Below are 12,348 nucleotides of genomic sequence, written 5' to 3'. Positions count from 1 at the left end.
AACATGAAATAACACACTCCATTAGACAATGAGATGGCAAAACAGAAAATCCATCCAGTGGACGAAGAGCACTGAGCCGGGAGACAACGAGACAACCATTTATCTATCACTCCTGTGACAGGCTCTTGAACTACATGGAAATTGGGCACATTTTAAGCAATAATCCAAGCTCCAGGTTTTAAGTACTACTTCTAAGACAACAATTAAAATCTGCATACTCAGGGAGGCCTCCCTACCACAGTCAAGGCTGGGTCACCCTGCTGTGTCCTGTCACTCTGAAGTCCCCCTATCATAACAGTGACCTCGCTTTATTACAACTAATAATAAAGTATAATTGGCAAGGTCTCTCTCCCCAATTGCATGCCCAATTCTGCCCTGTCTCTGCTGTGTGCTGCTGTGTTCCCACAGTCGACCACCATTCCTATGCACACAGGTGACACTCGATAAATGCTTGCCAAATCTAACGGAAAGCAGGAATTTACTGTGATATTATTAATACATATCATCTTTGTAGGACTAACATTTACTCCAAGATGGTATGAAAAGTCAGGCAAACTTTCTCCCTCTCTCATTTGCTGTTACCTCATGAATGCTTAGAACAACTAGACTCTTCGTAATACTTTTCCTTTGTTCCTTTCATTCCCAGCCAGTGCTATCTGTACTACAATCTGGGGTTGTCAGTTTAGGGACAGTCACAACCGCCAGAAAGAGGCTAGAGTGGCATATGTAAAACATATATTTATGCAACTCCTCCTCTGGTATATAAGTTTAGCGTTTTTTTAGGTTTAGTGTGGGGCACAAGAATCCGGTTATTCGTCAACATTTATTTCTTTCTACAAATACGTTTTGAGCATATTTATGTCCAAGGTACTTTATGAAGTTCCGAGGATATAAAGATTAGCCAATGGACAGAGTTCCTGCCTAAAGGAGTTTATGGTCTGGTGGCATGGGGTAGAATTAATCAAATAATGAAAACAAATATGTAATTCAAATTGTTTTAAGTTCTGTTTAATAGAGAATTACCTTACCCAAAGAGAGGTCTGGCCTTGCCCTCGGCTCCTGGGAGAGGATCTCCAAGCCATTGGAATGTCCTGCCTGATAAGAGTGTCTTTGTTTACCTGGAGACCTTGGGGCCCCAAAGGTGAATGGGAAATAAACTTCTATTGTATTAAATCACCAAATTTGGGGGTAGAGAGTACTACACTAGCACTTTAATAAAGACGCTGCCCAGGGTCCATGGAACACATGTGGAAGCCAATCCCTGAGGAGCACAAACACCAACTCCGTGTGCCTCACTGCTTTCGCTTCACTCATAACTTTACTCTCTACTCTATAGACATATTTTCACAATCTCTTCTTTGGTTTTCCTCCTTCCATTCTCTTAATGTTTTAGTTTATTTCCACCTGCTTCCTTATTTTTCAGTCTTATCATCTGTTTATAAATAAGCCACTGTATTATCCTGATGTAAATATGAGAAAAACAAAATTATCCATTGTTTGCTCCTCCTAGCCTTTTCAACCAACTCTCCCTCTTCGTCACTGCTCATCCATCTTGACCCTAAGCCTTCTTTCTCTTCTCAACAAGGAAAAATCTAACCAGTGTTACCTAAAGAGCAACAAAGATTCATGTTGCACTGACAGAGAAGGAAGGAAGACAACGTATTTCTCTTTCTTCTCTTTTAGTTAAAATGATACTTATACCACTGGTGGAGGAAAGAGCTCTTCATCAGTTTCCAAAATAAGAGGACAAGCCACACAAGATTAAATATCTGCATACTCTGGTATATGAGGTAACTGGTCCACTACACTTTCATGAAAATCTTAATTTTCGGAACAAATGTTTAGAAAAGGATCACTCAAGGAGGCTAACAATTTCTAAAGAGAGAAGACATCGAGAATGCTCCAGAATGTTTGCAATCTGTTTATCTCCATGGCTCTCCAACCTGCCCAGAGCACTGCTGAACAGCACTGAGTGCAGCAGTACCATAAGCCAGACATCTGACAACCAGGCTGGAAAAGAGATGAAAGGTCTCAGGAAAGCATCCAGGGGACCTTGTATCCGTTTAGTTTCACACATTAGTTCCCTCTCCTCGTCTAATAGTGAAGAATCACTTTCTTGTACCTTCTTCAGTTCTATACAGTTTCAGATTGATATAATTACTATACATTCTTAGAAGGTTCCCATTAATCTTCTACATTCAAAAGACTCTGCTGTACTTACGATGGCTTTTTCACTAGCAGGAGTCGCAGCACGGACTTCAGTCGGACAGTACAGGGGAGAATCCCTTCACCTGCCTCGGAACCGGCTTGGCTTAGAAGAAGAATGCTGTTACCCAGAGCATCTTCTGTATCAGCATAGCCCTAACAGATTTCACAGAAAGAGAAATTATTGTTTGATTTTATACATATTGCTTAACTTTTTAACTTGAAAATAAGAATGGTACTGGCCTATCAAGCAACTCATAAATTTCCTCCAGTTCAGTTGAATAGTCGCTTTTCAAAATAACTTACATGAAGTAGGCAGCCTACATAAAACTGTACTCAAGCCACAAGTAGAGGGGCCCACAACTAAAATATACAACTATGTACTAGGGGGATTTGGGGAGAAAAAGCAGAAAAAAAATATTTTTAAAAAATTGTACTTAAAATAATACTGGAGAACTTCAGGAAAATATGCCAACCCTCTTGATACTTGCTAGTTTTTCTGTTTTCCAAGGTTGTAGTAGTGGCACTTCCCAGATCTTCAGACCTGTCCCCACAGAACAAAGACGGAGGGCTATAGACACGTCTGTGTGGAACAGAACTGTGTGAGCTTCCAGGCCTGAGGCCTCGGCTCCCTCTCCTACGAGGACTGTTCCCATGAGAACGTTTCCCATCTCCTCTTTCTCATCTAAGGGAGGTAGGGACCTGAACATCCCTCACTCCTTTAATGCCCAGAAGGACCGCTAAAACAGCTTTCTTTCCAAGAGTTTGTTAATTAAAGTATCACTATAATCACATGTATACATGGATAGAATTTATGAGGCAAGTTTAGTTATGTAATGTCTGCTTAAAAAGCACTGTTAGCTTTGCCTACAAGCCTTCATATAAGGTTGAGTTCTGTTTTTCACAGTCAATGCTAAATGCCTGCACTTCAGCTCTTAGCCTCCCACCCAGATACAGAAAGTGTACACAGACAGATTAGCTCTCCTGGTTTAACCTTCTGCCAGGAACAAGACAGCCACCCACTTCCTGTTCACCTATCCACGGTGCCTGCACGACTTCTCTTCATTTCTCTCACACGACAGTTCCGCTGTTTGCCTGCATTTAAATCAATCACTCTCACCAAAGATAAATGGTACAGTAACGGGGAACTGCACAGGGTACCTGTAGGACTGGAATGACAGGACAGAGAGACTCAATGAACTTGTTCCAGGTCAGCGCTGTCATCATCAGTCGTCCCTGCAGCAGATAAACCAGAATGGCCTTGGCAGCAGCATTCACCTGCACAACAACACAGATAAAATCATCCCACCAAGTGAGGGGTCCAACAAGGCCATCTTACACACCTGTAACACGTATAAAACCTGGAAAAGAATTACTTCTCTTCCTTCAAATGTTCACATTTCCGTAGCATCATCTTACATTCTGTTCTCAACCAGTCTTCCTCTCTTAATAATTTCCTTCTTTTTTACCTTGAAGGTATATTTTTCCATTGAATAAAAATTTCCATTAATGAAATAACCTGCTTACTATAACTACTGTAGAGTTCTCCAATCTTAGATGAAAAGCGTAAGTAAACAGTTTCATCTGAATTCTTTGAGAACAAGTATATCCTGTATTTTGATTCTCATATTTTATTTAACATTTCTTTTTAAGTAAACAACACCTCAACTGAACCCATACACCAAAAACAAGTTTCTTTTCAGTTTCTCATCATACTTTCTGGTTATCCTAGAATATTAACTTGATTTAGATGAGTATCTAAAGAATTACAGTAGTAATTGCACTTACTTCTAACATGCCATACCTCATTTTTGGGCTCTTGCATGCCAAATGCAGAGATTTCATAGAGAACTTTTGGGTGAAGTAGAAAATGAATTCCATTACAAAGTGAAGACACAGGTTTAGTGACATTATGGACACCTAAACATTCCTATAAAAGAAGACAAAAAGTTTTTAAAAGTTAGTGACACTGATTTTTCCAAAGGATTCCTCTTTCTTCTGTTTATAATTCATATCTAATCATAGTTTTCACTTCACTGAAAATTTTCTTTTACCTACCTGGAAGAGGATGAAAAAAGATTCTCTTGCCTAACAGTTTTTGAGTCTGCATAAAACATGTTTTATGTTACTTTCTGCCAACAAGCAGAGTCTTGATAAATTAAATAACCAAACTGCTGAGACAATCATAATAGCTTAAAGTCGTTCATAATGATAGACACAAAGGAAATAAACTTCCTAATAAACATACCCTAAGGTGTTTGCATTTTGCTTACCGAGATTTGAGAAAGAAAAATAAACTTCAAATGAAAACAGACTTAAAGTTACGAGGAGAAGGAAAGGACAACATATATGTAGGATGTTATCATCATTACACCTACACACGTGAACACAAGTAACAACTGTACCATCTCTTAGACTAATTATCACAAATTCTTTTCTCAGTTTGAGCTACAGAATAATATTTTATTAGAGACTGCTTGAGATGAGAGGGGAAAAAAGCTACCTAAAATATTACTAAGATTTAAATATAATATAAAAGGTAAAAATAAAATCAATACTGATTTACAGAAATGTAATTTTTTTCACCTTGCAAATTACTTCTTCCTAACCACTACCAACAATTCAGAGGTCAAAGTTACACACATACACACACACTTATATACAAACACATTTACCTTTTTTCTTTTTAAATTTTAACTTGATGCCACAGACAACTTATATACTCAAACTTTTTTTTTTTAAGATTTTATTTTTCCTTTTTCTCCCCAAAGCCACCCAGTACATAGTTGTATATTCTTCGTTGTGGGTCCTTCTAGTTGTGGCATGTGGGACGCTGCCTCAGCGTGGTTTGATGAGCAGTGCCATGTCCGCGCCCAGGATTCGAACCGACGAAACAGTGGGCCGCCTGCAGCGGAGCGCGAGAACTTAACCACTGGGTCACGGGGCCAGCACCCATACTCAAACTTTTTGAAAGAGCTTAAGCTTCAGCCTATGGTTTTAAAAAAGCTCTGTTACTCACTTCCTTAAAACACTTAAACTCTCTTAGCTTTAGTTTGTTCATCCATAAAATGGAAACAATACCTAATCCTTAATGAAACACCTTTCTTTTCCCATCACTAAATATATCAACCTTCTTACAACAGAAAAACATGCCATGAATACTATCAAAGACCAACCCCTCCCCGCTACACTACATTCTATCTCCTCCTACCATCAAGATTTAGTTCCTGCAACTGTCTTCTTTTTCTGCAGCAGCTCTAATTCCTTGTTCTTCACAGCATTACTCCAATCACCACTAGACATACTCTCAGGTGCCCCTGTTGCTAGTAACCCATTTTCCAACTCTCCTTCCCAGCACAAGTCCTCCAGAGTTTCTGTCCTCAGTCTCCACGTGTCCACTTCCCAGCCTCTCCTCCAGCCACAACAGCAGGCCATCGGTTCCTATCACCCCACAGAAGCTTCCTCTCAAACTCTGCGACACCAAACCCAATGGGTGCAGCTCTGTTGTCATCTGACTCTGCCCAGGACACCATACTTCCCTCTCACCTCAGACACTTCTCTCCACTGCTGGTTCCTTCTGTGCTCAACTTCTACCTGGACAGACCCTAGATGGCCTTCTCTTCTCCACTCTCTCACTAAATGAGCCTACTCAGCCTTACGGCTTTAAATACCGTCTCTATGCTGATGACTGAAAATTTTATATCTAGTCAGGGCTCCACACTCCAGTGGTAGTGTGGTGCAATGCTTAAGAATAATGGCTTTGGAGTCAAACTACCTGGATTCAAAGCCCAGCTTTACTACTTCTAGTTGAATGACCTTAGACCTTGGACAAATATTTGCAAAAAAGATAGAACCTACCTAATAGAGCTGTTATGAGGATCAAATGAAATAATACACTTATAAAAGTACGTGGTACATAGATGTACATAAATGTTAGTTGCTATCACTATTATTACCATCATCATTATTATTATCATTATCATTGTTATATTCAACTGTCTACTTAACATCTCCACTGAGACGTAAAAAGGCAACTCAAATTTAACAGGCTTAAAACATAATTCTGTCCAAACCACAACCCCATACTTGGGACAACACCATCAATCCAACAACTAAATCCCAAACCCCAGAATTCACCCTTGATCACTCTCTATCTCTTACTGCCATTATCAGCACACCAATCAGCTCTACGTCCATAACACATCCTAAATTCAGTTCCTTCACTCCATTTCCACCATATCATCACATCTCCACAGGGCTATTACAGTGGAATTGGTCTTCTTGCTTCCTCTCTTGACTCCTGACAATCTATTCCCCACACAATAGGAAGAGTGATCTTTTTAGAAAGGTAATCAGATCAAATCATCCTCCTGCTTAAAATCATTTATAGCTTCTCACTGTACTTAGAATAAAATTCAAAGCTTTTTAATGATTGGCATTAACTGGCCCCCTGCCTACTTCTCCATCCTTGTCTGGCACCATTTTTCTATTCTTTCATTGTGCTCCAACCACTCTGGCCTTCCTTCTGTTGACCAGAAACATGCAAAGGGTATTGTTACCTCAAGGACTTTTCACCCGCTGTTTCCTCTCCTAGCAGCTCTCTCTCCCATCCTCCCTACCCAGCCTACCTAAATGTGAGCTCACATCCCAGAGTCACTCTCCATTCCTTATCCCTCTTTTATTTTCTTTACAACATTACATATATACCTTTTACTTATTTATATACTTATTATTATATATACTTGTTATCTCTCTCTTCCATGTATAAAGTAAGCTCTATGACCATAAGTATCTTTTCTGTATTTTTTACCACTATATCCCTGAAGCCCAGTCTATCGTAAGTGTCTAGTAAACATTGTTGAATGAACGTATAAATGTCATATGTAAATAACACAGGAGTGGTTGCCAATAATCCCTAAATAAAAACTACTTTACCTCTTTTTCATCCCTTCTTCAAAGTAAGTCTTACAATAAAAAGCTGAGTTGTCTATTAAGAAAAAGTAATCTATGCATCAGTAGCACACTCCTAAATTTAGGTCATGTAGAGAATGCAGCAATGCCTTGGGGATTTTCCAAAAGACACTGCAACAATATCATATGAGAAATAAAGCCATTAGAAGTAAAAAGCCTATACAAATTCTTATATCTAAACCCAAATTCTACATGCTTACCATACCAGGAGCTAGCTACAAGAAATTTTGTCAACTGGAACTTTTAACTTAAAGATTATTATAACTTCATGAAACTAAATATGTATTGAGTTTAAAACACTTTCCTGTACTACACAAATGAGTATCTTTTGTGAGAAAAGAAAAATCACAATCATATTTTGCCAGAATAGTGTCAACTAATATAAATTCCCAAATAGCTGAGAAGAAAATAAGACATTAAATGAATGTTCATATTCTTTTATTTTTTCCTTTCTCTTTATCAACTAATATGATAAGCTAAATTTGATATTTAAATATTGAGCATACAAACACCCTTCAACTTAAATTTAGATTATTCCAACAAAATGGGTACTACTTGGTTATAAAAATTATGCTACAATTTAGAATTTCAAAATCACTAATGGGTTCAGTGCATTTTTTAAAATAACGAGTTCCAGACTGACAGATATATGTCTGCATTTCTGATTTCCCTTTTTCTATCATTCCTCCAATAAATTAACACCCAGATAATTCCTACGTGAAATTCATCATGTAACAAAATGATCACACACACTGATAACTCAATTTACACCAAATCTTTTCCTATCAGTAGAATTTTCTATTTTCCAAGAATTATTTAAGATCTACTTCAAGGATCTGAACATTGAATCTAATTCCACCATCCTGAATTTCTGAGTGTAGGAACTATCTCACATGAGGGAATCTCAGTTTCTTGACCTCCTCATCTCAATGACACTCACTACCCTCTGTCTCAGGAAGACTTAACTTGGTTTTCATTTATTTCACCTCTAAAATCGTACATACAGGTTTCTAACCTTCTTGCTCAACACTACTTCCCAATATACTACTTCTTTGGCCTCCAGTCAGCAACTCCTTCCACGTCCTTCCCTCTAGCCTTTAACTCCTTTGATTCTACAGTCTATCACTTCAATTACTCGGCTCACTTGCACAAAGGCCTCCTTCCCATCATCAAGGAAAAACCCCAACCCTTGACGTATCCAAATGTTTATATTCCCCAAAACCACAAACAGCTAGTCAGAGATAATCACACAAAGGAGATGAGTTTCAGTATTAAGATTATGGACACAATCAACTGGTTCTCGACGCAGCTCAAAAATCCTACTATTTGAGCTTATCAAACATCTACTCATGTCAATCATTTCAAACACACTGAACATCCCACTTACTCACTTTCAATCTCAAAGAAACACAAAGTCAATAGTAGAAGGAAGTTCCTTCTACTTCCTACTACACCTAAGCCTAATTAGCCATCAATATTCTAGATCCCACCACCTTCAACTTTCAAAGGCACTAGCTTCTTTCAAATAGCCACTTGCCACCCTCTATCTTCCTTTCCCTCTCTATTGGTTCATTTGATGAGTATTTCAACTTACTCCAATGAAAATATACTATTCTGCCAAAGATGACCTCACAATCAAAAATCACATCACCTGCTGAAATCAACACCTGAGGAGATTCAATAACCATAACAAATGGGAGAATTCTATATAATAGAATAATCTAAATAAGATTATAAAATAAGTGTGTTTAATTTCAGAGATGCAAAAGAAGAAATTAATGAAAGACTACTTTGAAAAAAAGAATATATGAGTTAAAAAAGAAGTAAAGAGAAAGTCTAGAAATGAAAAATGGAATAATTGAAATTTAAAATTGATGAATAAATTACAAGCAATCATGATGAGATTAGGATGGCTATTATCAAAAAAACAGAAAATAATGATTGTTGTCAAGCATGCAGAGAAAGTGGAACCCTTGTGCACTGCTGGTATAAATGTAAAACGGTGCAGCCACTATGGAAAACAGTATGGCACTTCCTCAAAAAATTAAACATAGAGCTACCAAATGATCCAGCAACTCCACTTCCTGAATATATACTCAAAAGAATTAAAAAGCAGAAACTCAAACAGATATTTGTATACTCACGTTCACAGAAGCATTGTTCACAAAAGACAAAAGATGGAAACAACTCACATGTCCATCAACAGATGAATGGATAAACAAAATGTGGTATAGACACACAATAGAATATTATTCAGCCTTAAAAAGGGATGTAATTCTGATATATGCTATAACATGGATGAACTCTGAAGATGTAATGCTAAGTGAAATAAACCAGACACAAAAAGACAAATAGTATACGACTGCACTTATTTGAGGTACCTAGAATAGTCAAATTCAGATAGAAAGTAGCATAGTGATTGCCAGGACCTGGAGGGAGAGGGAATAGACAGTTATTGTTCAATGGGTACAGAATTCAATTTGGGAAGATGAAGAAGTGCTGGAGGTGGATAATGAAGGCCGCACAACAATGTGAACATACTTAATGCCACTGAACTGTACAGTTAAAAATGGTTAAAATGGCAAATTTAATGATACGTATATTTTGCCAGATTTTTTAAAAAGCAAATTAGACACAGGTGAGGAAAGCATAACTGTCCTGAATGACAGCACTGAGGAATTCCATCCAATCAAAACAAAGATATGGAAAATACGAAAGAGGGCTTAAAAGACATAAAGAGTAAAATAAGAAGGTCTAACATAGATCTAATGGGAGTGCCACTTGGAGAAAATAGCAAGAATAAGAGAAATAACAATTGAGAATGATCCAGAAATTGAGGCAGACACGAATCTTCAGATTGAAGAGTGCTAAACAAGATAGACAAACAAATGTACACAAAGCCATATTGTAATGAAACTGCAGAACATCAGAGACAATGAAGAGATCTCAACAGCTATTGGAGGAAAAGAAAAATGAAGAAATTATAATTTAACTGATAGCAGACTTGTCCACAAGATAGAAGACTAAAAAGAATAGAACAGCATTGGTAAAGTGCTAAGGAAAACTAGCAGTCCATCTATAATTCTACACCCAGCTGAACTGTCATTCAAGCACAAGGTCAAATCACGACTTTTTCAAACACACAAACCATCAGTTACAGACTGTCACTGAATATACTGAAAATCTTATTTCAGTGAAAAGTAGACTGAACCTAAATATTTATCAATAAATAAAAGGAAGCATATTCAAACTAAAGAATAGTTAAGATGAATGACCAAGGTAGATCTCAAATCCTACTTTAAATGAAAGAAATAGGCAGCAAAAATATATGTACAGTATGAAATTATATACTTTTTTAAACAGATAAAACAATAAAAAATGCAATTTATAAAGATGTGCATATATAGTAAAAATATAAAACACATGGCTGGGAAGGACAAACACCAACTAAATAAGAGTGGTTATCTTGGTGGAAGAAGGAAAGAGGAAGAGAAAGGAAAAAAGCTTCAGTTACAACTAATATTTTTATTTCTAATAAAAAAGGATCAGAAGTAAAAAAGGCAAATGTAAATATTTCTTATATCTAGATAGTACTTACAAGTGTTAAATACAAGAGAACATTTTCAAGAGAACATAGGAACATATATATTTTTCAACACTGTTCTATGTACAATGTTCTTTTCAATATTAAAATAGTTAATATTCTATGTACTATTCTATGCTGAAATATTTTATAATTTAAAAACAAAGAAAACAAATATTTGTTCCAAAAGAAAAATATTACTAAGAAAATAGACCTGAAACTATAAAATTTAAGCCACAATAACCTAAAACTTTTCCTGAGCATAGAAATCACTTTTGAATACCTGGTAGAAGTAAACTTTTCTTTACAATTTTTCCATCATTAAATAACAGAACATAAATGTAATTCTTAATAAAGCAATTCAATTGCTAAGACTTACTAAGTCAAGGGAACTGAATAGTACAAATTTCTTAGAATTGACTAACAATTACCACCAATTTTTAGGTAACAGTTCTTCTCTCTCACCCAAAAGGTCAAGTAACTTAATTTTGGAGTTATAATAAGAGAATCCACTGTTACTTCTCCCTGAAAAATCAAAAAACAAAAAACCCACCTTAATAATTTCCAGACAGCAGTGGTAAGTTCCAACTTTCACTTGTAGCAATGGGTGAGACAACATACGTAGAAACACCTTCTGACTTTCTCCTTGTAGTAATGGACTAGCCTGTGCAGATTTCCAGCTGGCAAAAAGGTAAAGCATCCAAGACATCTAAGGTAACTAAGTTACTAAACAAGAGATTGAAAAGCATATGGAAGGGGTTTCTTCCCACTCCAATTCCTCCAACTAGGATCTTATTTAACTACCCCAATATTAGTAATTACCCAAGCACTTATTTGTTTCAAAGCAGAGAACAGGCTCTCTTAAAGAGTAAAAAGAAAACCAGAATGTCTTTAAAAACATATATTTGGCATGTGAATTGGTACAGCCACTATGGAAAACGGTATGGCATTTCCTCAAAAAATTAAAAATAGGGGACTGGCCCGGTGGCATAGTGGTTAAGTTTGCACATTCTGCTTCAGCAGCCCAGGGTTCGAGGGTTCAGATCCCAGGTGCAGACCTACACAATGTTCATCAAGCCATGTTGTGGCAGCGTACCACATACAAAATAGAGGAAGATTGGCACAGATGTTAGCTCAGCAACAATCTTCCTCAAGCAAAAGAGGGGGAAGATTCTTAGCAATAGATGTTAGCTCAGGGCCAATCTTCCTCATGAAAAAAAATAATAATAAAAATAGAATTACCATATGATCTGGCAATTCCACTTCTGGGTATATATTCAAAGGAAATGAAATCAACATCTCAAAGAGATAGCTGCACTCCCATGTTCATTCCAGCATTATTCACAATAGCCAACATATGGAAACAACCTAAGTGTCACTGATGGATGAATGGATAAAGAAAATGTGATGTATATATACAATGAAATATTATTCAGCCTTAAAAAAAGAAGGAAATGCTATCATTTGTAAAAACATAGATGAAGCTGGAGGACATTATGCTAAGTGGCATAAGCCAGACACAGAAAGAAAAATACTGCATGATTTCACTTATGTGTGGAATCTAAAAAAGTCAAACTCATAGAAGTAGA

The 12,348-nt window shown here is 36.9% G+C and overlaps 1 protein-coding gene across 1 annotated transcript in view; it reads right to left on the bottom strand.

Moving 5' to 3' along the window:
• The window catches only part of RTTN (rotatin), a 150,675-nt gene that overhangs the window by 106,462 nt on the left and 31,865 nt on the right, over nucleotides 1–12,348 (bottom strand). Inside the window, exons 14-17 of the mRNA XM_046671888.1 lie at nucleotides 11,313–11,439; nucleotides 4,010–4,135; nucleotides 3,367–3,483; nucleotides 2,222–2,361 (exon numbers count right to left, since the gene is read on the bottom strand). Of these exons, the coding sequence (XP_046527844.1) occupies nucleotides 2,222–2,361; nucleotides 3,367–3,483; nucleotides 4,010–4,135; nucleotides 11,313–11,439 (510 nt within the window). The remainder of the gene's footprint in view (nucleotides 1–2,221; nucleotides 2,362–3,366; nucleotides 3,484–4,009; nucleotides 4,136–11,312; nucleotides 11,440–12,348) is intronic.

The sequence above is a fragment of the Equus quagga genome, chromosome 9 (assembly GCF_021613505.1).
Source record: "Equus quagga isolate Etosha38 chromosome 9, UCLA_HA_Equagga_1.0, whole genome shotgun sequence".
Lineage (NCBI taxonomy): Eukaryota > Metazoa > Chordata > Mammalia > Perissodactyla > Equidae > Equus > Equus quagga.
Note: the sequence above shows the minus strand (reverse complement) of the source record. Positions and strands in the feature narration are given on the sequence as shown.